The 26,875-nt window shown below is 44.4% G+C and overlaps 1 protein-coding gene across 7 annotated transcripts in view; it reads left to right on the forward strand.

Annotated features, from left to right (window-relative positions):
- The window catches only part of TSC22D1 (TSC22 domain family member 1), a 96,472-nt gene extending 79,183 nt beyond the window's left edge, over nt 1–17,289 (forward strand). For 2 of the 7 annotated variants that reach the window (XM_054190032.1, XM_054190180.1), the window contains exons 2-4: nt 8,297–8,395; nt 14,790–14,841; nt 15,845–17,289. In XM_054190032.1, coding sequence (XP_054046007.1) covers nt 8,297–8,395; nt 14,790–14,841; nt 15,845–16,102 — 409 coding nt within the window. In that variant the 3' untranslated portion in view covers nt 16,103–17,289. Of the gene's footprint in view, nt 1–1,121; nt 1,309–8,296; nt 8,396–13,978; nt 14,294–14,789; nt 14,842–15,844 lie in introns of those variants that run through there. The other 5 variants (XM_054190024.1, XM_054190018.1, XM_054190161.1 and 2 more) reach the window with 4 other exon arrangements.
- The last annotated feature ends 9,586 nt before the right edge of the window (nt 17,290–26,875 follow it).

Here is a 26,875-nt window from a genome sequence, read left to right on the forward strand (position 1 = left end):
GAGCCAACTTGTTTGGCCCTTTCATTTTGTTTCTTTCCTATATAATCCTACAATGCAAATCTACTTGAGGAAATACATCTGACATCACTTTAGCAGGCAGCGGTAAGCCCAAGTAACATTTGCTAGGTTTGATTTCTGGTTTTGTCGCCGCATTTTTGTGGTCTTGGTCTGACTTACATAGCAAAGTGTCATATCGCTGCCCCTGCTCTCTTGTGTGATGGGGGTTCCCTCACTTGAGCTGCAAGTAGCCAGCTATTTCCATGATGAGGGGTTATCTCCGGCTCTCCAGCTCGTGTGTAGACGAGGAAGGTGAATCTTGTTCAGTTCTCTACAACGTACTGTGAGCAGTCGACTTTTGTTTGCACTGAAAAGCATTCACTGTGATAGAGGAAGGAATGTGTTTACATTGGAGCAATGTGGGATAATAGTACCTGTGCAAGTAGGCTCGTAGTTACGTGGTGTAGATGTACTGCAATGTACCCAAAATTCCGTATAGTGATCTGTATTTCTTATGAGGAAGAATATACAATCTTTGATTGAATTATAGATTGATATATAATGAGTTTTTTATCTTTATTTGGTCTGCAGAGGACTCTAACCAGATGCATACCTGTAACTTTCGTCACTGGTTCTTGTTATAATAGCTGTCAGGGATAAGATTTGCCTGTGTAAAATATTTTTTAGCAAGCCGGGTACTGTCAGTTCTGTGTCTAATTACAGTTGCCATTAAGCACTACAGCTTTGATTTGCGAAACGGTGCAATTCAACTGCCTTTCTCTAAGCAGAATTAGCTACCTGTAGCGATTAACATGTGCTTTACAAAAAGTGGGAGCAGGCTGAATCAGCTTGAGAATTGGTGAATTTGGCACTGCTGAAAGAAGATGCACTTGAAAACCTAATCGTGAAGATTTTAATCTCTCTTGATGCTTTATGTAACAGAACACCATGTGATCTCAGGATCTGTAGTGTCATCACCATTCACCCTTCTTGTTTTTGTTGATCGTGACCAACCACTATTAAACTCTGCAAACTTTGAATAGAAGCCAGTGGATAATCTTTAACGGGCGAGGCATTGTGATTCTTGAAAGTGCTGTGGAGTTCAAGACCCGTGGTTAATAGTGGAATGCTAATGCTAATCTTAAGGCTGCCAAGGACCGAGAGGTATTTCTTCCGACCCTCCATCTGGGGGAAGCTAATCGGCAGGTACTAAATAGATACATCAATGAAAGTGACACTTCTCCAGAAACAAGGCTCTGACCAAATAACCATGAAAGTGTTATTCTTGGAACTGGAACAGCATCTCAAGAGGTATTTATGAAGTTTTTAATTTTTAGATGCTTGAGTTACTTGTCTTCTGCTTTTTTTTTAATGTTTTCTTAAACTATTTTGTTTGAGCAAGTACTTAAACAATACTTTTCCTAAACCAAGGTGCTTGGTAGTCGTTAAAACTATTTCACATTCTTTCAAGCTAGAAGTGTCACACTGGTTGAGAGTACTGTGTCGCACAGAGACGTTTCCTTATTCATGGAAAACCTATGTATCTTGAAATATCTTTACAGTAATATTTAAAATAATCCATATTATAAAATGTTCACCATTACCGTACTTCTCTTTCTTCTTTTCAGAAAGTTATCCAATTATTCCAAATATTAAATGACATAATGCTAAATCAAAAATGAAAATTTTAACATGATTTGAAACTTATTACCAAACAAGTTCATATTCATTCAAATATTTCTCATACATAATATCTTCTGTCTTGTCACATTTTAAAGAAAAGTTTAGTTAATCGGTCTTGTTAAATGTTTGGAGAGGCATTGAAATTCAGCTTAGTCATCTGCAAGTTACATTTATTAACTTCCTTTTCCATATAAACAGTGAAATATGCAATGCATGTTTTTGATCTCTTTCTGTTCTAGTGTTTAAAAGAAATACTAAGTAACTTGGTGAATGGGAAGAATTATGTTACCAAGTTAAAAATATATGACAATGGGGGGTAAAAAATGCCCTGACTCTTCATGTTGCAGAGTTGTTGTTCTGTGTACAGAAGGCAAATACCCTTCTGTGGGAGGGAGCACAGAAAGTGTTTTTCATAACTTCTGAGCTCTGAACTGGTGCTTTTGTTATGGCGCACCGTTAAAATCCAAAAACCTTGCTCTTATGTACATTTTGACAAATACCAATTAATGCATTTCACTTGATATTCCTGTCATGTTATGTTTGTGGTACTGTACTGCCTGTGGAGAATAGCTTTTCTCTGTGAGTGGTGCCTCTTTAAAGAATATAAATTTATACCACGGGAAACTTTTTTTAAACCTTTTTTTTTTATTTCTTCAGCAATTGACAGTTTCTGAAAACACGCGTGAACTTTCAAATCAATGTTAAAAATTATACTAAATTAATTCATCTGAACGCCTAAGGAACCAGTGTAATGGAAATCTTTTATAATAGCAATTGAAATATGACGATAGTGGGTATGTTATGCGTGAGCAGTGTGTGTATACAGCAATGACCTGTGGCATTATATATTGCTGAACAAGAAAGGTAGTATTGAGAAGATTGTTTCCTGCCACAAACCAATCTATTCTGCAAAATGTATAATGAAAAAAGTGTGATGGAGTAGATGTGTGATTTTCTTTAACCTTTCTGCATTATTAAGAGGTTTTGCTGCAACTGATTTTTACTGATACATGTAGCAGCATGATGTAGCGCCTCCAGTCATAAACCAAAATCTGCATCTGTTAACGTTAAACAGAAAATTTGGATGATTTCTCCTGTATTTTTATTCAGCAAGCTACCTCCTGTTTACTTCTCATTTGCTTTTGTTTCCTCTGGTTTCTCTTGCAGAGGTGCTGGTTTTGCTCTAGTTGTTTTTCTGTCAATTAAGGCTGGCTGACTGTCATGTCACCATAAATTGCAAATGAAGAAGAACCTTTAACCTCTATTGCAGCTGCTCTTGGCTAATGTTGCATACGAGTATGTTTTCTTTTCAAAATTGACCCCACTGAATGCGTGGGCCAAATCCAAAGAAGCATTTGGCTTTCTCCAAGTTAGGTATCTCTGGAGGAAAGAGAGATTCCCTGATCAGGCATCTCATTTAGAACTTTCAGGATACTGACACAGTTGGAGGATCTTTTTCCCACTTGCAGTCCTTGGTCAAGGACAGTGTACAGCATGCTGAGAAGGGCTTTTACTCTTAATAAAATTAAATACCTCATACTTTTTCATTTTAAGTTTGGCTGCCAGAATGAAGTCCAAGATCTAGAGTTTAGGCTCTGGAGCTCCGCCAAAGTACTTTGGAAAAGTGAACCCTGATGTCAATGTGCTACTGGGGAGCTGTTTAGAACTAGGCAGCATGGAAATGGAATATAAATATTTGTACTGAATGAACAGTGTTGTGGCATCGTCCATATTTCTTTTTGAAACTTGGTTGGAAATGTAGAAGATGGGAGCATGGGGTGGGGGGGCGGGACGCAGGAATAAAAAAGTCAGAAGATACTTCAACCTCCGTTTATGGCATCAGCTGGAAGAAGGGAGTGCTGGGTGCACCTGCCAACCCTTGGGATGGTTAAGGTGGGCTGTAGTTGGTTAAAATACACGAACGATACTGAAGGCAGGGACAAAAACTTCTGTCTTCTGTCTAAAACTCTCGTCTAAAAAAATCTTCTGTCTAAAACTCTTGTGCTATTACATTTAGGTCATCCCTGTCTGAACTTCAGTAACTTCAATTTGTCTAAAGGATGCTTTAGTGAAAGGCACACAGTCTCTACCTGATGATATCAAGGGATAGAAAACCCACTAATCTATGAGCTAGTCCTTCTTACTTTTTCTAAAAGGCAGACTTTAATTCATCATTAGACAAATGTTAAATAGATGCATTCTAATATGAAAAATTAAAACAAAAATCTGACAGCCCCTGAAGCCTATTTTCTCTATTTAAAGCTATTTTTTCCCTCAGATCACATCTCAGTCCTTTCAAGGATCCTTTCAAGTATCTTGATATCTTGCAGTCTATCAGCGTAAGTAAATTCCCCCAATCTCTGAATAAGTTCAATGGTTCTTTTCTACCAGTTTATCAACAGCTTGTTTTAAAATGCTGAGTTCTTCAGAAATGGGGCTGAAAAACAGGTTTGGGCAAACGAATTCAAGGCAGGAGCCTATCTCAGTTGCACCAATATTACCCTGTGACTCAAACGTTCGTTCGCTTACAAATGTTTTTGTTTATAGCTGTCATGATTGCTTGTACTTGAACTGCTGATTGATGTTACTGTCTACCTGCCCAGGGCCTCTAGCAATTAGTAGTGGCCAGGAAGAGTCAGAGAGGAATTCCCCTGTTCTGTACCTTTTGTGGGAGCAGGCAGTGCCTTCCCAGATGGGAGGCTGCCTGGGGTTGTTTCTGTAGGAGGTGACTTGTCCTCTGTGCTTGGTGGGACACTGTAGCAGTGGTTTCCTGGCTTCACTGGTGAAGCTGGAAGGCGGCGGGAGGGGGGCTTTAAATCCTGTCTCGCAGCAGGGCTTTTCTCTCTTTACTACAGCTTGAGAGCAGTGTGGCAGCTCACCGCACTGATGCTGTAGAAGAGTGGCCACTGGGCATCTGGGCTAACACCCTGTGTGAGAATGAGGAACTGCACCTGGGAGCTGTTTTGGACTCCCATGCGTTACTAAGTGGGTTACTCATCTCAGACTTCTGATACTGGAGTTGGTTGGGTTTTGTTTTTGTAGGGGTTTTGTTTTGTTTTGAGCTTTTTTTCTAAGCCACAAAGGTTCAAGGTGTCATCTTAATGACAGCGGTTTCTGGAGGATGAGGTAATTGTTTTCAAGAAGCGTTGGGTGCCTGACACAGTATGTACATGAGCTCAAACCTTGTTTTGTACAAAAGACTCTTGGAACAGCTAATGAAACATATTTTGGGTGGATATCCACCAGAAGACAGGCATCAGCAGTATTAGAGAGTGGACAGGACTGCTTCATACGCAGGATACCACTCATAAATTTAGCCAACTCCACATAAATGTGATTACCCAGATATTGAATGGGGATGAAATAATATGCTGTAATCTTTCCTTCGCAAGTTGTGTATTAAAAGATTAAGAGTATATCTTGTGCTGTTTGCAGAATGTCTGGCTCAAGGGTGGCTAAATGTCAGTGGTGTCCTCTCCACGTGGCCACCGTGGATCTGACAGTCTCAAGGTATTTACTGTTCGTAAGCTAGAAGGTGCAGTCCTGTGGAAAATTGGGGCTTTCTACTGCCTGAGATTCCTTTAGAGGAGGAGTAGGGTACTGAGGAATGCTGAATTCCACTTAGAGGAAACCAGGACTTCAGGATATACAGGCCTTCTGTAGATGACGTGGACCTATGCTGGCTGTTTGCAGTCTCTGGCCTAGAAGGTGCTCCAGGGACATGTTCAAAGTATGCTGAGTCGGCACATCTGTTTTGGCTGTTATCTTTGGTTTGCAGTGTGGCAGGATTACAGAAATGAAGTGTTGTGCTGAAGTGGGTAATACATCTCTAAAGCCATAAGGCATGGTCCGGTCAGATTAAAATATCTATTTATCTGTCTTTAGGTAATTTTTAAGTCATTTTTAAGCACGCCTCATTTCATAGTCTTATGTATTTTCCCATGTATCTTGCATTCTGTTTCAAATCAGTATTGCTTTACAATTTCTTCCTTCAGTGAGGAGAGCATAAATGTTTGGGTGTTTTTTTTGTTTTTTTTTTTTTTTTACATGGAGAGATTCTGTTGGGATTTCTGTGATTGTGAGTCAACAGGATTTGTGTCTCTTAAATCACTGAAGCTGTGCCTGGATTAAGCGGCCTGGGAGTACTTTTCCTGCTCCAGGGTCTAGCTGTACCCGCTTCTCAGCAGCATACTGAGCTGAAGCATGGGCGTACATCAGATTCCTCTCATATCCTCATTTCCACAGGAAAGGGAGAGAGGGGGAGCACAGTCTGGGCAGGAAATCATCCAGCAAATGCCCGACTTGGTGGTTGAGAAAGAGGAGCGAGGCTTTGGGATAAACTGCACTGTGCAATACATCTGGTAAATCAGATCATGCTCTTACGTGTTTCTGGGAGTTCCCCCCAGCGCTTTCTGAATTGGGTGGAGGTACATGGGGTTTGATTTCTATAAATGAAAGTTTCCATTCTGGTATAAAAACACCTTTAAATAAATTAGAGTGAATTCAACCTGTTAAAGTGCACTTCTGCTTGGGTGGAACAGCAGGACTTGAATTTAATTTTTTCAGGAAGTCATCAAAAAATAAACTGTGGGCTGAAGCACAACTGGAGTGTTTTGACCCCTCAGAAATTAGGAAATAGGTTATTAGAGATTTGTGTAATATACACGCATTAGAGCCAGGGGAGTAAATCTGAAAGTCACTCACCTACTTGTTCATTGATACTGACAATACCTTTGAAGGAATTTGCCGGTGATTGCAAAGAGACTGAAATTGTAGAAGTGTAAATGTACAACTGGATAGAGGTCTGTCTTCTTACAGGAAGAAAAGTGGCATTGAACTCTCACCTTATTGTCTTTATTCTACCACATGTTTAACCCAGTTGCAGTGTTGGGGGTTTATTATTATTTAACAGAATGGCCTTAAAAATGGTTCTGCACAACAGGGTGATAATGAGTGATCTGCCATGTCAAAAGCCGAGCAGTTGTCGGACATTCACCCTCATTCACGGCAGATTGAATTCCTCCTCCTGGATGTTCCATTCCCACACTGCGTCTTCCCTTATGTTCTGTTTCCGTACTTCTCTCCTTTGATCACAGAATCATATCACGCCTTGGTTTGGAAGGGACCTTAAAGATCATCTTGTTCCAGCGCCCCTGCCATGGACAGGGACACCTCCCACTAGACCAGGCTGCTCAAAGCCCCATCCAGCCTGGCCTTGAACACTTCCAGGGACGGAGCATCCACAACTTCCCTGGGCAACCTGTTCCAGTGCCTCACCGCCTCACACTAAAAAATTTCTTCCTGATATCTAATCTAAATCTCCCCTCTTTCAGTTTAAAATCATCACCCCTCCTCCTATAGCTCCACTCCCTGATAAAGAGTCCCTCCCCAGCTTTCCTGTAGGCCCCCTTTAAGTAGTCAGTCAATCATCATTGACTGTTTTTAATAATTTCCGTAGAAGGTGGAGTAGGGAACTTCATTGCAAACTTCCTGAAGACCACAAGATGACGCTGGCTAATTGTAAGGGATTTGGCTTTGTTCCTAGCAACTTTGAGTTGGCTTCTAGTGTGATATTCTTTTGTGGGAAATACAGGCTTAATTTCAAGTGTTGAATCAAAAAGTGGCCATCAAAGGGAAGATGATATTCAATGAGAAGTGTAGGCCAGCTGTTATGCCATATAAATAATTTCTTAACAAGTGTGACTAAATTATTAGCCGATCCAAGATTTTCAATATAGTTTCAAGGGGAACAATTAGAAAAAGGAAGAGGTAGGAAAAGAGGAAGGAAGGGATTAAACGGTTTTAAAAAAAAAAAAGGTGCAAAGGGTGTAGGCTTTACAGGGGGCTGGGGGCAAGGTGCTCCATCCCCTCCTTCCACAATTAGCACTAGTCTTTAAGACATAGTGTTCCCATTTCGTGTGACTCGGTATGACTTGTCCACAGCCTTAAGGAAATAGAAGGTATTAAGACTTTAAAAAATAATAAAAGATGACCTTTCTCAGTGAAGGGTTAAATTGGATGCTTTTTAATTTGATGACTAAATCCCATTGTGTGCTATCAAGGCAGGGTGGGGTGGGTGGGTGTCAGCCACTGTCCCGGTGTCCCTCCTGGGCTTGTTGGCCCCCTGGGTCAGAGATGCTGTTTAATATAGAGAATTTCAGCTTTCCAAATGCTTGTCGTGTCACTGTGCCAAACCGCTTCCTATACTTGCTGTGTTTCATTTGTTATGTTAGGTGTAACTTGAAATGCTCTAGTGACTCTTTCCTCCCCTCTTCATGTAATTTTGGAGTACATGGTTGAAAAAATCTGTTGCTGTACATCTAGAACAAGTGGGATTAAATACTAGTGTGAGTGGGTTTTACTTCGAGGTGTTCTCCTTGGCTTTGCGAAAAGCATTGCACATGAAAGCTATGCATAAGACCAGGGAATTGAACGCTCTTTTTATGTGTTAAATCTAAAATTATTTAAACCAAATTTCACATAAAGGAAAAATGAATTTCATCTCTGTGCTTCAGGTAGTGAAACTTAAAAGATTGTAACATTTTATCACTTTTCTACATATGCTGTTTTATGGCACTAAATGTGTTTTTTTTCCCCCCTTCCATCCCGGGGACAGTGACAGCATGCAGAGTGACGCTATGTGCAACTTTCTGGAGGAAGGAAAATCAATTCCTGGCTCAGATGTCTCACTTAAAACTTTGAGGATGCTAACACGGTTGGTGGATCTTTTCCCGCTTGCAGCCCTTGGTCAAGGGCAGTTTATGGGATACTGAGGAGGGCTTTCAACTTTTAATATTTTGTACTTACTCATTTGAAGCTTGGATATGAAATTAAGAAAGCCTGTTATTCCTAAGCTTGATGTTACTGCAAATGTGTAATTCTTAAATTTAAGTGGCATAGCATCTGGATGCAGGTTCAGGTTTTCAGTTATGATAGATCTCACTTGACTCTGTGAGGAGACTTTGAAACTCAATGGAATGTGCTTCAGGGTCCTTCATCCCAACCCCGTTGCTAGGTGGTCATGTGTGGATAACCTCAGGAAAGGGGATGCCATCCCTCTCCAAGCATTAAAATTGCTTTAAGATGGCTCATGTTTCCTTACAGAATTATCTCTGACCAGTAAAGAGTGGATTATCTCTGTGTTTGTCTACATCCAGGTACTTGACACAGACCTTATGTTTTATTTTGTCAGCATTAAAATGGATAGAATCATTATAATTCTCATTAAAAACAACTGGGGTTGACTTAGCAATTAGTTGCCTGGAAAAGAGAAGGAGGATATCCTCAGAGGAGCCAGTGAGAACCGCTCCATGTTTGTCTTTTGATCTTACATGGTTATCTTCTTGCTTTTAAATGCAGCCTTCTGTCTCCTGAGCAGAGCGCACAGCGTGATGCTTCTGTGTATGCATTGCGATTAGAGATACTGTCAGGTTATTTCCAGAACCCCAGTAGGGTGTATGTATTCTTTCCGCTGAATATTTATTTAGTTATGCTTGCACATCTGGGAAAAAAATTAAAAAATTTACAAATATAGTACTTCATTTCACTAGCAGCTTGCATAGCTTTCCCTTTTATCTGTTTTTCATGGAACTAAAACCCAATTTCTAACAAACCAAGTTATAGATGCAAATAACTTTACTGAGGGGGAGGAAAAGCACACGTTTAGGAAAACTGATAGAGTAATATCTGGTATGAAGAGGTTCTTCAATTTAGGAGAGGTATGTAAATTGAAATCTGCAGAATTCAACCTAGAAATAAAATACACTTCAGCCTTTGGAGGTGAGCAGTAAGTTCTCAGTGGCTTGGTTTCTTTAAGTCAAGATCCTAGCTACAAGTTTGTGTCTGGAAAAGGAAGTTGGCTGAGATTCTGTGATCTTAAACTATCTGAATGTGAGTTTTCTTTTTCTGGGGGATGAGGGGTGTCCTTAGTCTGTTAAAAAAATAATTATGACTTACTGTGGGGGAAAAAATTAATTGGGCAGCCTCTCCAGCCTATCTTGTACCTTTACTGAGATGATGAAAAAAATCATGGTCTGTTGAAATAAATAATTCTTCAGTCCTTGATGTCAACTTCAGCCAGAGTTTCTTCTTTAGGTTATTAGCTTGGAGCAATTCTGCTTAATTTTGATACGGGGCGGGGTGGAGGTGGGGGGGAGGTGGGCTGCTGTCAATATGCAGTTTTGAATTCATGAATTTTAAAGGCAGAACAGTACCTTGCCATTCATTGTCCATTTGTAGATGCCAAGTGAAATGTAAAGTCAGATGTCATGTAGAATCTAATTACTGTAGTCTTTTCTTGAGTAATTAACAGATATTTTATTTTTTTTTAACCTCTTCAGTCCTTTCATTCTGTAGTTGAAAATGCTAGTTGAAGTCCACAGGATCTGAGGCTGCCTGTAGTGTAAGATGAAAGTGTGCTGTGATAGAAATTGCTGTTTTCTAATACCGTTTCTGGTGTGGTCTCCTTGCAACATAGTCAAGAGACGAGATTTATTTCAATTTCAGGAGATGCGCGTCTCCCGCTTTCAATGTTGGCATCTAAAGGGAGCCTACATTGACAAGGTCCTTGAAAGAGAAATTTTTTTTTTAAGTGAAAGAATTTTTTAATCCGCACACAGAAATATGCCAAACCAGACTTGCATAGAGACAAAACGATTCCGTGGTGCAGCTTACCTCATTATGTGCTTAAGATGAAAAGCACTTTTTTGAAAAGCACTTTTTTCAAGTGCTTAGCATGATTAAATGGAGACGAGAGGAAATTATTTAGTGGGAGAAACAGTGTTTAAGAACTGAAACACTACAAAAGGTGAAGCGTGCTAAAAAGTCTTTCACTACCGTATGTATTTCAGCTTAAGCAGTTAATTTATTTGAGGATCAAAGATGCTGGTGAGCTACTTGTTTAGCAGCATATTGTGTTCTGCCCTGCTCGTTTCTCAGTAGCCCGTTTTGAGTCTTTTTCTATTACTTTAAGCAGTTTGTGAACACCTGGGGTGCTCCATAGACATGCAGGCTTCCAAAGTGTGTGATCCCCCCTGCGAGGGGAACTCATAACAAGTGTCCCTTGTCGCCTATCTGGGGCTAAAAGGGACGCCAACTGATCTGCCACAGTGCAGAAACCAGAGTGGCTTTACATAAATGAGGAATTCTGCAGCCTTTTCCCCCTCCTGTTCCCAGGCATGTAAAATTGTAAGTTTTTGCAGGAGGCTAATATCCTGAAGTATCTGTTAAAGAGGTGTTAAGAGAGATGGTTAGAAGGTTTTGAGTAACACAGTGGTCATTTTGCCTCCCTTCTAGTGCTGTAAGGGAGGGTGAGTGAATCAAAACAACACAATCTGAGTGAAGTGTGTGTTGAATGTCATGTTGGAGGAGACAAAGCAATGAGCAAACAAGAGAAAAGAAGGTTTGGAGCATTCTTTTCCTTAGAACTTCCGTAGATTGTTTTATTTCATAGATGATGCATGTATTTTTAAAAAAAAAAAAAAAGCAATAGCAAAACTCCAACCTTTAAATATGGAATTCAGTCTCTGTCCTTGCCAGGCAGATGACGGGGTGTTGGTGTGAGAACCTCCCCTAATTTAGGGATGAAAGTAGTACATCGTGTTTTTTATTTCCTAGATGATCTGAGAGCTCTGAGCTTTCTCAGCTGTAAAGGGACACTTACAATTTGCTTTGCTTTTTTTTTTTAATAGGGTGGGCAAAGCAGAATATGCATATCAATATGCAGTCCTACTTGTGCAGCTGACAGCTTTCTGTTGAATCACAACTCCACTTGTAGGCATCTAAAAATAAATGAAGGAATTTGCTAAAAGCCCACTGAAGTTAATGGAAGGTGGTTAATGGGCCATATCTGCATCTCTTCTTCATGAAGACACATTAATATATATTGAAGAGGGGACTGTTATTTATTGTTAATTTAGTCTGAGAATGATATAATTTTTCTGTCATGAGTGGAATTATGGTTTTTAATAACTTTCAATCGTTACGGCAGCAACAACAGTCATCCTGGAATGCATACATGACTTAATTTTAACGTGTACAAATGAAAATACATACAAATGTCTGCTGTCAGTCCTGCAACAGCAAAGCAGGCATTTCAAGAGTATGCCTGTTCTGGCATGTGAGTTCGCTATCTTAAATGAGTTATTTTATGAGGACCTAATTAGCAGGGCTAGGACTCCTCCCTTTTTACACCTAATCTGCCCTTTTCTGATTAGGAGCTCGAGGGACAGAGATTGCCCCTGAGCTTGCGTCCAACTGCAATTCCGTTAATTGTAGTGTCCCTAGTAACTGCCATGATGAGGAGTCATTTGAGACATTACTGGTTCGTTGTTTTTTTTTTTCAAGTCCAACCCTTCATAAAACATTAATTTAGATGAAGTCTAGGACAGGAGTTGATGCAGATTCCGGTACAGACTGTGTGCTTTTGGGGCTGTGTTTATCTGTTTATTAAATAGCTCGCTTGATCACTGAACATGGTGAGTACCATCATGTGTAGTAAGTGACCTCTGCAAAAAACAGTGGTTAATTGAAGCGTACATACAATGTATGGCTGCTGGTGTTTGTCCATCAGGAGGTGGGAAGCTGGAGCCTGATGCTTATGTTTTAATGAGTTGCTTCTCATTTACTCGCTATTAAATTTACAAGTCAATACAGGTAAGGTAGGGGTTTTTTGTTTGTTGGGGTTTTTTTTTGGTTGTTTGTGGTTGGGTGTTTTGTTTTTTTTTTTTTTAATTCCTTTAACTTTCAGCCTGTTAGGTGCTATTCTGTCCAACTTTCCCCAGGTACGTGAAGGGCGCAATGGGAGCTGTGCCCTTGCGGGATGTGCAGCATATGTGGTACCGGGAAAGCGGTGCTGAGGAGCTCTTATTCTTTAATGTGACCTCTCTCATGAATAGGATTAGTGTGTACTACTCTGCTGGCATTATTGAATGAAAGAATAGTAGACTAGGGCAACATAAATAAACTAAGAAGGATGATGCAGCTACGCAAATGCTAAATTTAGCTTTAAGATGATTATTCCGTGCCTCCTGGCTTTCCTGCTTCTCTGGCATCAGCACCTGTGACATATATGTGACTTGGAGAAGTTTGCTGCGGAGAATTGAAGAGGCTTTTGGCTTTATTTTTGTGCCTTTAAGTCACATAGTGCCTGATGAAAGTGCAGGTGTAGAAAACAGTGGTTTTCCAGGTCGGCTGTTTCTCGTGGCAGCATTTTGTGATAGTCTGATTCCGCCTTGTATCTCCTTCCGAACTGTTACTGGTAGAGAGGGTCACTTGGAGTGGCTGTGACTGCAGTGAGTGTGTTCTGTGACACACGAGAGCGTAACATGTGTTGAGAAATACACCACGGTTAGGTGTGAGAAGAATTTTTCCTACATTATTAAATACACGTGCTGCAACTTTTAAGACCGCTAAGTACTGCGTGGTGCAATCTAAAAAATGAGCGAATAGGCATTTTCCCTCTAATTGTAGAAGGTTATTGTAGAAAATTATCAACTGGCTTGCTAAAAACCTGCAGGTTTGTGCTGTGCGTGCTTTTTGTGGATGACCTGATGGCTGAATATTTTTTTTTTTTTTTTTAAATAAATGGTTTTACGGACTTCTAGGGATGGAGAGGGACGGCTGCTGCTTGAGCAGATCTGTAGGAGTCTGGGATGGTTTTACCTGCAGTGTGCATCACTCCGTGTGTGTATTTTTACTGCCGGGCGAAGCGGGCAGAGCTGCCGGGTATCGGTTGCCTTCTCCGGGGACTAAAATTTACCGGGCCGGGGGCGGAGCGCGGATCTCCGTGCCTAGGCGGTGGCACGGCCCGGGAGCAGCCGTTAACCCGGCGGAGACCGGCCTGGCTTGGCGGGACCGACCCGCGGCTGCGGCGGGGACCGGACCGGACCGGGGCGGCGCTACCGTGCGCCGACAGGTGGCGCTGTCGGCGCGGCAACGGGCGGCCGCGCTCCCGCCGCCGGAGGGGGGGGGGGGGGGGGGGTGGCCGGGCCGCGCTGGGCTTCCCCGCCGCTCCCCAGCGCCTTTAATTTGTTGTTTTTATTATTTTTCATTCCTCCTCCACTCTTACGGGTGGAAACCGGCACGGTGAGCCGCGTGTCGTGGTGTCACGGGTGGGAGGGGGGGGTAGAGGGAGCAGAGTCTCCCCCGTCCCGCGTGGGCGCTGCCGGCCCCGGGGAGCGGGGGGGGTGGGGGGCGCTCCTAATGAGATGCGATGGAGGCGGGGCCCGGTTAGCGTGACATCCAATGAGCGGCGGCGCCGGCGCATAAATTATGGGGGGGGCCGGGATGGCCAGGTTTTGTGCGGCGCGGCGGAGCGCTGACCTCGGAGCTGGCCGAGCGCAGCCCCGCGCCCCGCAGCGTCCTGCCGCCCCCGCCGCCGCCCGGCGGAGCTGCCTCGCCGCCCCGCACGCAGAGACCGGAGGAGAGGGAAGGACGAGGAGGAGGAGGGAGAGCTGATTTCTCCGGGGAGCGTTTCTGGCCGCGGTTGCATGAATGCCCAATGTTGTAGACGGGTGGCAATGGATCTAGGAGTTTATCAACTAAGACACTTCTCAATTTCTTTCTTATCGTCCTTGCTGGGTACCGACAACTCGTCCCTGAGGCTCGACAGTAGGTAAATAAGTGTTGTGTCCGAGGGGGCTGCGGCGGCAGCGGGGGCAGGTGAACGCCGGGATGGCTCCTTTGTCCGGGGGAACCGCAGCGGCGGCACCGGGCGCCCGCTGCGCCTCGCCTCGCCTTCCCCCGGAGGGGCTGCCCTCCCCGGCGCGGAGCCCTGCTGCCGCAGAGCCTGCCATCGAGCTCCATCTTTATGGTCTGCTGGGGAGAAGGGGGGGCTGGCGGTGGTGGTGGTTCGGGGAAGGGGGGGGGGGGGAAATGCCGGGATATCTGATCCCGGCTGCAGGCGGGGGGTTCGGGGCGGCTTCACAGGTTGCTTTGCTGCATTGGAGCATCCCGGTGAGGCGGCGGCGGCGGCAGGGCAGCGTGAGGATGACTTTCTCAGCCAACTGGCTACCAATGCCCGCGCCTCTTGTCTCTTAAATAATTCAGACGCCGCTAATGTTGTATGTCTTTTTTTTTTTTTTCTTTCTTTCTTTCTTTCTCTCTCGCAGCTCCTCTGGTGCAAGCGTAGTAGCGATCGACAACAAAATCGAGCAAGCGATGGTAGGTACCGATCGGGGCATAAAACCTTGTTTATGTTTAAAAGCGGTAAACAATACCGGGGATGCGGCGGGCGATGGTTAACCCGTGCGCGGACGCGGGTTTTTTTTTTTTTATAGCGGGTCCGAGGATGGGAGGATTTGATTTTATTTTGGGGGGAGGGGGAGCTTTTTCTTCTTTTTTTTTTTTTTTTTGTGGTGGTGGTGGTTTGTATTGATCCAAAAAAGCATCCTGCGGGGAGGGATGCGCACGTTTCCCTATCGACGCCGGGCAGGGAATGACGGCATCGCTTTCGCCTGCCCGAACGATTGATGCCGGCTCCGTGCGGCGGGGGGGGGAGGGAGGGGGCACCAAAACTGGGGCTATTTTTGGGTTATTTTCACTTAATTTTTTTTTTTTAACACCCTCCAACCACCACCACCCTCAGCGCATCCCGCTCCGGGCCACCCTGCCTGGGGCCCGTCCGCCCCCTTTGTTACTGGAGCGGTGCCTGGAGAGAGCCGTTTCTCACGGGAGCCTCTGCCGACTGTTGCTAGGCAAACTCCGAGCCTTTAACTCCCGGCTATAAATAACTCGGCCGCTCATTGGCCGCGCCGCGCTCTGACGTCACCCGCGGCCGGCGGGAGGGGCGGGAAATGCGGCAACCTGCGCTGAGAACTGGCTGCAGCCGGTGCGCGGGGGGCGGGGCCGAGCGGCGCGGGGGGCGGGGCCAGGCGAGGGGGCGGGCTTGGCCCCGCCCTCATCTCCTGGCCCCGCCTCCCGCGCCGCTCGGCCCCGCCCCCCACGGCCGCACGTGTAATGCCGCCTGCAGCCTTGGCCACCGCGAAGGGAGAATTGCTGGTCGCTGGGCCGTCAGCCAGGTGGCCACCCTTGGCTGTGATGCCCGAGGAGAGCTGGGGGTGCACAGAGTTCTCTGGCGGAGCTGGGTGGGAATGCTGGGCTCGGTGGTGGGCTGCTTTCTTAACCCATATACTCCTTTCCCCCCCCACCCCGCCCTGTGCTTTAGGATCTGGTAAAGAGTCACTTGATGTACGCGGTAAGGGAGGAAGTGGAGGTCCTCAAAGAGCAAATCAAAGAGCTGATAGAGAAGAATTCGCAGCTGGAGCAAGAAAACACCCTGCTAAAAACACTGGCCAGCCCGGAGCAGCTTGCCCAGTTCCAAGCACAGCTGCAGACTGGTTCCCCCCCTTCCTCTTCCCAGTCACAAGGGACAACACAGCAGCCTGCTCAGCCGGCGTCACAGGGGTCAGGGCCTTCAGCATAGCTCAAGATGTCATCGCTGTCATGATCGCTGGCCTCTGGACTGCCCAGAGCATGAAGGACTAGCGGGAATCCGCCACAGCCACCCTTCATCCATTTCAGTGCACGCTGCAAGCCAGAGTGAGGACTCCATGCCCTGCACACGTCAGGAGAGGCTTCTCCCCCCGCACTCATCTGTCTCTCTCTTCCCTCCTATCCCCCTTTGGCTTGAAGGAGTCTTTGTTCTTAGATTGATTGAATAAAATAAACTTCTTCCAGAGAATTAGCACAAGTACACTGGGGACTTGAGCAGCTTCTGCAAATGGCTGAGAAACGAAGCTGCATGCCTGAATATTTTTTTTTGGTTTGTTTTTAAATCTTCCACTCATCCAGTGATATGACTGATACAAGTGCTTTTCGAGCTTGGAAATATGAAGAAATAGACTGGAGTAGAAAGCGATGGCTCAATCCCCCATAGTGCACTGGGGTTCCAAAATGAGGACTGGTGCATAGGATCTTAAGAGGAAGAGGGAGAAAGGTAAATTCAGTGTTTAACACTTAATTGTCACCTGAAACCTTAAGTGCAAATACTTGCACCGTTTTCTGAAGCAGTGGACAGGTGCATAAAGCTGTATTATATATAGAAAGCAGGTAGGTGACGTACAGTTGGGTCATAGGATAATTACAATGAAGGTTATTTGCCTACTGTATATTTGTGTATTTAGTGTAATTACTTTGTAAAATAGAAAACTGTAACTATTTAGGTTGTACAGATTGAAGTTTAGTTGTTTCATTGGCTGATCTGAAGAAGTTTGGAAAGTCTTTTTTTTTTTTTTTTTTTTAAAGCTACATAAATAAGAATGCACCTACGCAACTGTTCAGAATTTGGCAGATTTATGCTGTTTGTGTAACTTCTGAAGTTCCCTGGCTGCTGATTATCTTGAAGTAAATCTTTGTTCATTATAGTTCAGTTCAAGACAGGAAAAACCACTCCAAAAATTATCAAACCCTGCTAGCAAAGAATTTAAAAAAAAAAAAAAAAGAAAAAAAAAGAAAAAAAAATTGGATTTCCCAGTATGGATTTTTTGCATATGATCTGTATAGTAGTATGCATATGTTTTTGTGCATGTTCTCTAAACAGTTGTAACACGTCAATGTATTTAACTGTTGCACTTGTCAACTTTCAATAAAGCATACAATGTTGATAAATCACTGTTGGTATATTGTACTAATGTTAACTGCAGTCACTTCCAGCATGTTGCAATGCAGTTTTACATGAGCATTGAGGTCAGGAAGCGCAGAGATCCTGGCTGTTGGTGTCAGAGCTTTAGTTTCAGCTAAAAATGCAGCTCCAGTTTTCCACGGTTTCTTAAAAACACAGTGAGCGGGAAGTCGGCTGAAGGAGGGGGGGGAATAGGGGGCCTGACTAAGCAAAGCTCCTTGTTTTATTTAGCCCAACCCTGCACAGTCAGGACTGTTGGGTGCCTTCTGTACGTTGAGTAGTAGATAAGGAGCACAGATATCTGTATGATCAGCCGTGAATGTATAAATCTCGTGCAACAGTTGTTCCCTAGTGGCAAACTGCACCCTTCCCTGGGCAGGGGTTGTCCCTTGCTGGCAGCAGCTTCGACACCCTTAAGAGGGTGACAAAGGCAGGGAGCATCACAGCTTCCCCAGCGGGTCAGCTGTAGCACCACCATCTCCCAAAAACATCCAGCGCTGAGACCAGGCTGAAATCTCCATCTCCCAAGAATTTCTCACTTTCACCCCCGCAGCTCACATCTCGATTATTTCATGCTTATTTTGCGAGTTGAAATCGCGTGAGCTTGGCGTGTGGTATCAGTTCTGCCTTCTGAAATGGCTGAGAAGGATTTGCAGTTCTGTACAAAGATGAAAGTTTCCCTTCAGTTTGAAAAATTTCATTCCTCTTTAGTAACAATGATTAAAATCCGACTGAATCCAAATCTACGCATTTCGAGGTGAATGACTAGATAGGGTGTGATGGATCGCCTGCAACCAGGGGAGCGAAGGAATTTGCGGTTTTGGAGTGGATTGTGTTTGCTGCTGTTGAGGATGTGAATCTTGGATACTTAGAGTATTCACAATTAATGAGAGATAATGGTCAGTGTTTTAAATAGTGGGACAGTACTTTGACCCTGAAAGCCGTGTCCTAAAACGTGAATACAAGGAATTAATTTGACTTAAAATGTAAGGGTTAATTACAAAGTTTGTTTTTTTTTTTGTAGGGTCTTCTATGACAGCTTACCTCCATGTGATGAAAATTGGGAGATACCATTCCTGTGGAAACTTCATGTTACTGAGAGTAGTCAGGTGTAGGAGGGGAAACGAGAAGGCTGAGGGTTCAAAGGCAGGACAGATCACCTTTTTGTGTGATGTATAGCTAAATTCTTGCTTTTGGGTAGTCGTCATGCAGCAGCCCAGGCACTGCTTAGCTGTATCACAGCACAAGCAGTTGAATTACCTTTATTGGAATTAGTATATCAAAGTGCATGCATGAGTGTGTCTCTGTGGGAGTCTGAACTTTAATTCGTAGTTTGTGTTCTTGAGATTTCAGTATATAATTTAAGAGTGTTCTTAATGAGGAAACACCAGAGAGAAATGCGAGATGCTTTTTTTTGTTGTTTTTTTTTTTTTTCTCATGGATTAAGCTAAAATTAGAAATTGATGATAGCCTTTGTGGCAGAACAGCACTTGAATTACTTGGATCCGACAAAAGGAATGCTAATTTTGGTGCTTTTTAAATGGCTTAATTGTCTCCAGTTGCCTTTATATTCTGAATGTCTCTTTAGCACTTCCAGGCCATAACATTGAGTATATAAAAAAGTCAATCTTAACATGCAGATGGGCTTTTTCACCCGCTTCACTGACCAAAATTTGCAAAGAATTTATTTTTTTTGTTCAAAAAAGAAACTGACCTCTGGGTTTATTTCTTTTACTTTGAAGAACACCCTGAGTGTATTCTAAATCCAAGCTTTTTTTTTTTTTTTAACCGTTCTTTAATACAGTATCTGGAAGTCTGAAGGTTTTTGGTTGAATAAGAGGTTGATAATTTTAGTACGCTGTGCTTCAACGTTGGCAAATCTGATCATTTAGATACCAAATAGTTTTAAAACTGGGGCTGGGTTATGGAACCGTTTATTAATTGCTAAAGTTAGGCAGAGCAACGTTTTGTTGCTGAGATGATTTTAGCAATAGCTCTGTCAAAACTGCAGCCTCCCTCCATGAAACGGATTCAAATTGACTAAAATTGCACTGGAGACCCAAACAAAGAGTAGATGTTTCAGTCGGTTGTGTTGTAATACTTCTGGAATGAATTGTTTTGATTTTTGGAAATAATTTTTCAGAGCGCTTTAAATCAAACGTTATCAATAGTCAAGAGTGTTGTCTTTTTCCACCAGAATTTTCCTTTGTACAAACTCTGAAATACTCAGGTTTTCATCCACACTGAAGAATCAAATTAAATGCAATCTGTCTTTTATATGTCAGGCTTTTTTTTTTCTCTGGATATCTCCAATTCAGTAACTCTTCAGGCTGTATTCAAGCTGTTTGTCGTTTAACTTCTTGTTGACATTTAGCTGCACACTTGCTTTATTTTTAACAGCGATATGATAAACTGATCTAAGCAAATTATCATAGAGACCAAGTTGCTATTTTTTCCTTCCTGTAGCACTTTTTTTTTTTTTTAAAACCAGTAATTTTTGGCAAATAATTCTAAGGCAAGTCCAGATTGTCCAAATTCTGGAGGGCTCCGTAAATACTTGGGGAAGAGAAATATCCTTCCACTACATGCCTGAAAACTGTCCGGAGAGCACCCAGACAAAACCTCCCAGCAGCAGCGGAGTAAACGCAGTGCCTTAGAGATGCCTCTCCCTAATTCTTATGGAACAAATCAGTGCCTGGGAGGCAGCTTCCCATCTTTCAACTGGAGAAGGAACCCAGCGAGGCTATTTGGGAATTACCACCCTGGAATTCTGTAGCTGCAGTGAATGTATTAATCTCAATACAAAGAATTTTAATTATTATTTATTCCTCGCAGAGTGAAATAACAGTACTCGAGCGCACTGGCTGAAGGCATACTTGTTTAGCTTAATATATGCCATTTGCAAAACCTCTCGTTAAGTGTCTTCAGTACTTTAGTAACAGTTCACATCTTCCAGCCGTTGCATTGTTTCTTGCTTTTCTCCTCTCTCTTTGGGATTATGCATTTTAACTTTCTGGGAGAGTTTTCTGCTGGGGTGAACCTGAAACAAGCTGTAAATCCAAGGCGGTGCCGAAGCTGGAAATTAGCCCAATTCCAACCGTTGCTGGTGAGTGTAACTTCAGATGTGTGAAACGAAACGGAGGGTGGCTGCTAGAGGGAACTCCTGGGAAGGAGCTGAGGCGTTTGAAATGCTTGTTTGAGGATACTCTGGAAAAAAAAAAACCAAACAACCACCTGCCACTGGCCCTATCCTTTTCCTGCAATGAGTAAGCAGACTCTTCCGACTGCATGTGGTATGTGCTGAGCGAGGCCAACAAACGGCGCGTTTGAGAATCCCGTGGCAAGGAGTTTCCAGCAGACACTGGCAACTGCCCTCCTGCATCGGGGTCCAGTTTCCAACAAGGAGCAAAGCCAAGCTCAACAACGAAGTGAAAAGCCAAACCCAGGAATAAACTAACTTCCTTACATTGTAAATACATCGGAAAAGGGCAGCAGTTCAAAAGGGAAAATGGGCAAAACTGTGATGGCTTTCCTTGAAACTAAGTCCCAGATAGTGGTGGTTCATTGAGGTGCCCCCAGGAGAGTTGTGCTGGGCCAAGAGGCAAAAGAGCTTGGGTGGGACATGGCCAGGAAGCCCCCAAAATGTAGCACAACGGGAATGTGGGTGCAGTGTAACATCCAGCTGAAGAAAGGGAAAACAGTTCTCAAAACCCTTGTTCCTGAGCTAAGCCAGGTTCTTAGGTCATCTTGAAGCTTAACTTTGATTCTTCAGCTGCGTTGGGTGGGGGTGGCTTCTCAGTGATGTGTATGTGGTAATACATATTGGATACGGTTCAAGTCGTCATGAGAAAGTGGCTACTGGCCAAAAAAAAAAAAAGAAGAAAAGGTCATAACACTCCAATTTACAGTCTTCTAGTTTGGGTGGACTGAGAACCGTTGAAGTTCTCCCTCTTTAGAGCTCAAAAGGCACTGTAAAATGGCAAGGGGCTGAGATCTGGTCAAGTGCAAGTTCAGGGCAAATCCACCTAAGTCCTGGAAGTGAAAATAGGGCATTGAATAAAGTTTGTCAGCCTTTAAAAAACAAAGTCAAGCAGAACAAACCTCTGTGGCCTTCTGAAAGGAAAGCAGATCTGTTGTTCATCAGGGAGCATGGGAAGGCAGGGAGATGAGCTTATTTGTGGATTATTTAAATTACTGTCAGCTGCTTTCCAGTCCAACATACATTCAGGATCTCTAGGAAGCTGGGTATCTGTGCTGAGCTCTCAGATCTCCCCCCAAAATCTTGTTTAAAGTATCTGTCTGCATTATGCTCCCTGTGGAGGCTGCAGTAAATGGTCATTCTTCCTTCCATCAGTTTTATTACTGAGAACCAGCCTGTTCTGCCTCTCCGCTGCTGCTTTAATCAAAGCTTTGCTACCAGATAGCCATCAGAAAAGACATCTGCAATTCAATTAGATATGTGCTTAAACTCATGATCTCTGAGAAACCAGCCGCTGCCAGAACAGAGTGTCCTCTGCGCCGTGGGCTGGCCAGGGCTGTGGGGCTCTCTCTGCTCCAGAACTTCTGCCTCCTGCCACCACTCGTCCCCCTCCTGCCCCCTGCAGTGGCTCAGCAACAGCTTACAGATGCTCGAAATACATAGGAGGCTGGTAGGAGCTTATTTCTTCCTTACAAAGCAGGAGAGAAGGTAGAAACTCAGCACCGCTTCCGCAACCACAGCGCCTGCTTTATAACATGCAGAAAGCAGTTGCTGCAGAGTGTCGTAGAATCATAGGATGGTTTGGGTTGGAAGGGACCTTAAAGATCATCATCTAGTTCCAACCCCCCTGCCATGGGCAGGGACACCTCCCATTGGACTAGGTTGCTCAAAGCCCCATCCAGCCTGGTTGTGAACACTTTCAGGGATGGGGCGTCCACTTCTCTGGGCAACCTGTTCCAGTGTCTCACCACCCTCACAGTAAAGAATTTCTTCCTAATAGCTAATCTAAATCTCCCCTCTTCCAGTTTAAAATCATTACTCCTCATCCTATCACTACACTCTCTGATAAAAAGTCCCTCCCCACCTCTCTCTGCAGGCCCCTTTTAGGTACTGGAAGGCCACTATAAGGTCTCCCTGGAGCCTTCTCTTCTCCAGGCTGACCAACCCCAGCTCTCTCAGCCTGTCTTCACAGGAGAGGTGCTCCAGCCTTCTGCTCATTTTCATGGCCCTCCTGTGGACCTTTTCCAACAGGTCCGTGTCCTTCTTATGTTGGGGACTCCAGAGCTGGACGCAGTACTCCAGGTGGGGTCTCACCAGGACGGAGTAGAGGGGCAGAATCACCTCTCTTGACCTGCTGGCCACGCTTAAGAGTAGCATCTTTCTGCCTTGGGAGGTAGGATGAAGAAGCTCCAAAGGTGCTCCGGAGGTAAATTATTGCATCTTTTGCATAGGCATGAAAGCATGATGAATCGATGGCAATGTCCATACTAAAAGAAGTCTGACTTCTTTATTATCACAGACTTTGCAGTCTCCAGGGCTGTAAATGCATATCCCCTGGTGCCCGCCACTTCCAGGGCCACCATTCTTGCTTGCAGTGAAATGGCCTCAAGTTGCACCAGGGGAGGTTTAGGTTATTTAGGGTATTAGGAAAAATTTCTACACTGAAAGCGTTATCAAACATTAGAACAGGCTGCCCAGGCAAGTGGTGGAATCACCATCCCTGGAGGTATTTAAAAGATGGGTAGACATGGTGCTTAGCGACATGGTTTAGTGATGGTTTTTGTCAGTGTTAAGTTGATGGTTGGACTCAATGATCTGAAAAGTCCCTTCCAACCTAGGCAATTCTATGAGGCGACCAAGGCAAAGTCAAAACATCTTCTGGGCAGGCCAGATGACCGAGCCGCTGTGAGAAACAGCTCTTTGGAAATAATTCCATGACCTTAGAGGTAAAGGTGACCTCCAAGTGATGTCAGGCTGGTCCCTGACACGTACTACAACCTTGTTTAAAAACGCTCCAGGAGGATGTTACGAACTGCTTTAGTGATCTTGCTTAAAGCATTTTGAAGAACCAATTATAAAGGCTTGTGAAATCACAAGTGAAAGCAGCCAGAAGGGAGGTTTGTGTGGGCTTCTTTGTAGGAAAGATGCAGTTGACAAAAACCTCAAGCCCCAAGAGAAGTGAAGAGCGAAGGTGAGCGTGGGGAGTGGATGTGGTTTGCAGCTCACTGTAAGCTTTCCTGCCTTCGGGGGGCCGAGTATAGCCCCAAAGGGTCGGGGTGCTTTACCTGTCCGAACCTCCTGAGTGTAGAATTCAGCACAGCCTTGGTAAGCGCCCTGCAGCCATGGGCTTTCTCCACCTGCCGTTCACAAGGGACCCACCCCAACAGTGACAGTAAAAGCACTTCAGGTCTGTCAGGGGGAGGTGATAAGAGGATGGAAGTGTAAGAACTTGTAGGCGGTGCAGGAAAAAGTCCCCTAGCCCTTCTCCCCATCTCCGTCAGCTTTAACTTTAAATCCAGTGAGCAATGGTGGTGGAGCAAATTCAGTCGTGCTCTTAACGAACAGCAGCTCCCCATTTAATGGGTTTGTGTAGAGAACCTGAGCCAGGACAGCCTGTTTGCTCGGAAGGCAATTACTCCAATTTACTACTTAAGTGCCATAAATGCACTCGGGCTCTCTAAGGAGCAGCAGTAGCTGTAATGCCAGGGCATGTGGAGAAAACTGAAGCAGCTTCAACAAACGACAGGGCAGAAATAAGTCGGGGCTGGGGATGCTCTGGTAGATCTAGGATAGAGGGAGGCGGTGGGAGAGGACGTATTCAGATGTGACCCGTTGGATGCCGGTATTAGTATTGGAAGTATCAGGGCTGGGCAGTGATTTTAGTCCAGCCCTGGGCTGTTTTGGTGATGAACAACATGCAGAGCAGGGTAAATCTGAAAAAGTTTGAAGAGAGCACCCTTTTTCCCACCCCCACCCCTTCCAAATATTCAAGTTCTTAATATGTTTGTAATAAACGAAGTGAAATCTTACAGGAGAAGGGAAGTCTAGGGTGGGGCATTATCTGTTTCAAAAGGTTGCCAGTGGAGGAGGTTTGGGGATATTCTACTGGAGCATCCTCAACGCCTGCAGTCCTTAAGCTCACTCCTGGCACCTCTGAGTTTTGGAAAAGCAGATTTATGTGCCCAGGTCCTCTGGGCCATCCATGCTGAGTCTGTTGTTTCAGGAGGTGGAGGGCCCATAAGACCAGGCAACATTGGATGAGGGCTTTCAGCTCATAGTCCAGGGGAAAACACTCTGGTTGGGCCAAGGCAGTCTTTATTTCATCTCAGTGTGGATGCTCGTAGTCAGCCCGGAGGTAATATCAACCCGCACCACAACTCTCTCTGCATTTCACCGTCAGCCAGCTGCTTCAGCGGCAAACTCCCCTTTCTTTAAAAAAGTTTCCTTTTGAGGGTGTGAAAATACAGGTATTGGTTATTAGTGATTTAGAGAGGAGAGGACATTAGAGGAGCTCTCATGTCCACAGTCTGGTGTTTATGGGAGGGTTACATCCTTTGCCTTTCTCAAGATAAATTTAAGGTAAGCATTTGAATTAATTAAGAAGAATGAGCAATGCAAAAAAAAAAAAAAACCAAACCAAAAAACCAAACACAAACTCAATTCAAATGAAAATAAACAAAAAACACTCCGCAAAAGGTGAGGGCAATTCTGCACGTGGTGATTTTTGGTGGCTCTGCTCATGAAATTCTTAACCCCAGTCCAGCACAGCTGGGCAGCTCGTCGTCATTCCAGCTCCCACCCAAGTGTGTGCTGCAGCACCCAGGGCATGAGTGGAAAACTACTGCACCCTGATACTGGAACCCTGCCTACCAGCTTGTTCCTTAAAAGCCGTTGCCAAAGTACTGCCCAAAAAAATTCAGTTATGTTCTTAAATGTGGGGTTTCTGTTAGACAACAAGCCCCTTGCTTGGGATCACAGGTCCTCCTAGTGTGAGCACGGTTGTATTTTAGCAGTGGCTATTACTCTTAATCCATCCAGTGTAAGTAGAATCATAGAATGTGTTGGGTTGGAAGGGACCTTTAAAGGTCATCAAGTCCAACCCCCCTGCAATGATCAGGGACATCTTCAACTAGATGAGGTTGCTCACAGCCCCGTCCAACCTGACCTTGAATGTCTCCAGGGATGGGGCCTCTACTACCTCTCTGGGCAACCTGTGCCAGTGCTTCACCACCCTCAGCGTAAAATTTTTTTCCTTTCATTTAACCTGAATCGACCCTCTTTTAGTTTAAAATCATTGTCCCATGTCCTATTGCTACAGACCCTACTAAAAAGTCTGTTGCCATCTTTCTTATAAGCCCCCTTTAAGTACTAGAAGGCTGCAATAAGGTTTCCCGGGAGCCTTCTCCTCTCCAGGCTGAACAACCCCAACTCTTTCAGTGTGTCCTCACAGGAGAGGTGCTCCAGCCCTCTGACCGTCTCTGTGGCCCTTCTCTGGACCCATTCCAACAGGTCCATGTCCTTCTTGGGCTGAGGACTCCAGAACTGCATGCAGTGCTCCAGGTTGGGTAAGTACTGTGCTAATGAATTTGCTACACTTAAAGTGATGCTTCCTGCTCAGTATAAATTGAGCAACTCAGTGTCTTGTCCATCCCTAACATCCTTGCCTGGGCTGTCAGTGAGGACTGACCCAGCCCGGGTAGCTCCACACCCACAACTGACCATGGCCAGCAGCAGACACCAGAGGGAAGGCATGGAGCCATCTGTGTCCTGATCATCTTCTCACCTTCCAGCAGCCAACAACTTATGGACTTCCCTAACCGGAAGCTGCAGGTGGACACCCATGTTTTAGAGTCGCCTTTGGATGTGTCCTCCAGGCATATGTTTAAATTAATTTCCATCCTTTTGCACATCTTTTGCAAGAGCAGTTGTTCTCCGGTTGTCCCTTTCCAGTTTATCTCCCCAGGCTCCTCATGCTTGCCCCCCAGCATAGCAGCATGCTTGGAGCCCAGCACTGGCCCCGATCCATGGTGTTAGCCCAGGGGCATCACTTCAGACATGGAGATTTCTGCTCTGAATGTGTTGCCTGGCACTCAGTGTCATGAGCTCCTCTGTAAGTCTTTGCCCTTGAAGTTTCAGGTAGGCTTACATGGCTAATGGGGTGTCCTCCACAGACCTTGTCTCCTCACCTTCACCACCTTGCTTGGATGCTTAAAAGAAGTAATTCACTGCTTTTGGAGAAGGAGAGGATTTTGGGTATTGGCATCCCTTAAGCATTTGGTGTTCATTAGACATGACATCATCAAACAGCTCACTTATTTAGGTTTCTGTGCGAAGTTTTGCTTTCTCTTTCACTGAGGAGGATGTCATCCTGGCAGGGCTGAGGCCAATCCAGCTGAGGGAAGGTTTAAATGAAAGCAGGTCCACCCTTTTGAGGTGTTGCACATGAAAACTCACAGACATCCGTTTCCTTTTTCTTTTTAAAAAGAGAGAAAAGAAAAACTTTTGGTCTAAATTTTCACAAAACTCCATTTCTGGCTATACATAACTCCAAAGTTTGCCAATGAGGCTACTTGGCAACGTCAGTACAGACATATACA

Source organism: Rissa tridactyla, chromosome 1, assembly GCF_028500815.1.
Source record: "Rissa tridactyla isolate bRisTri1 chromosome 1, bRisTri1.patW.cur.20221130, whole genome shotgun sequence".
Lineage (NCBI taxonomy): Eukaryota > Metazoa > Chordata > Aves > Charadriiformes > Laridae > Rissa > Rissa tridactyla.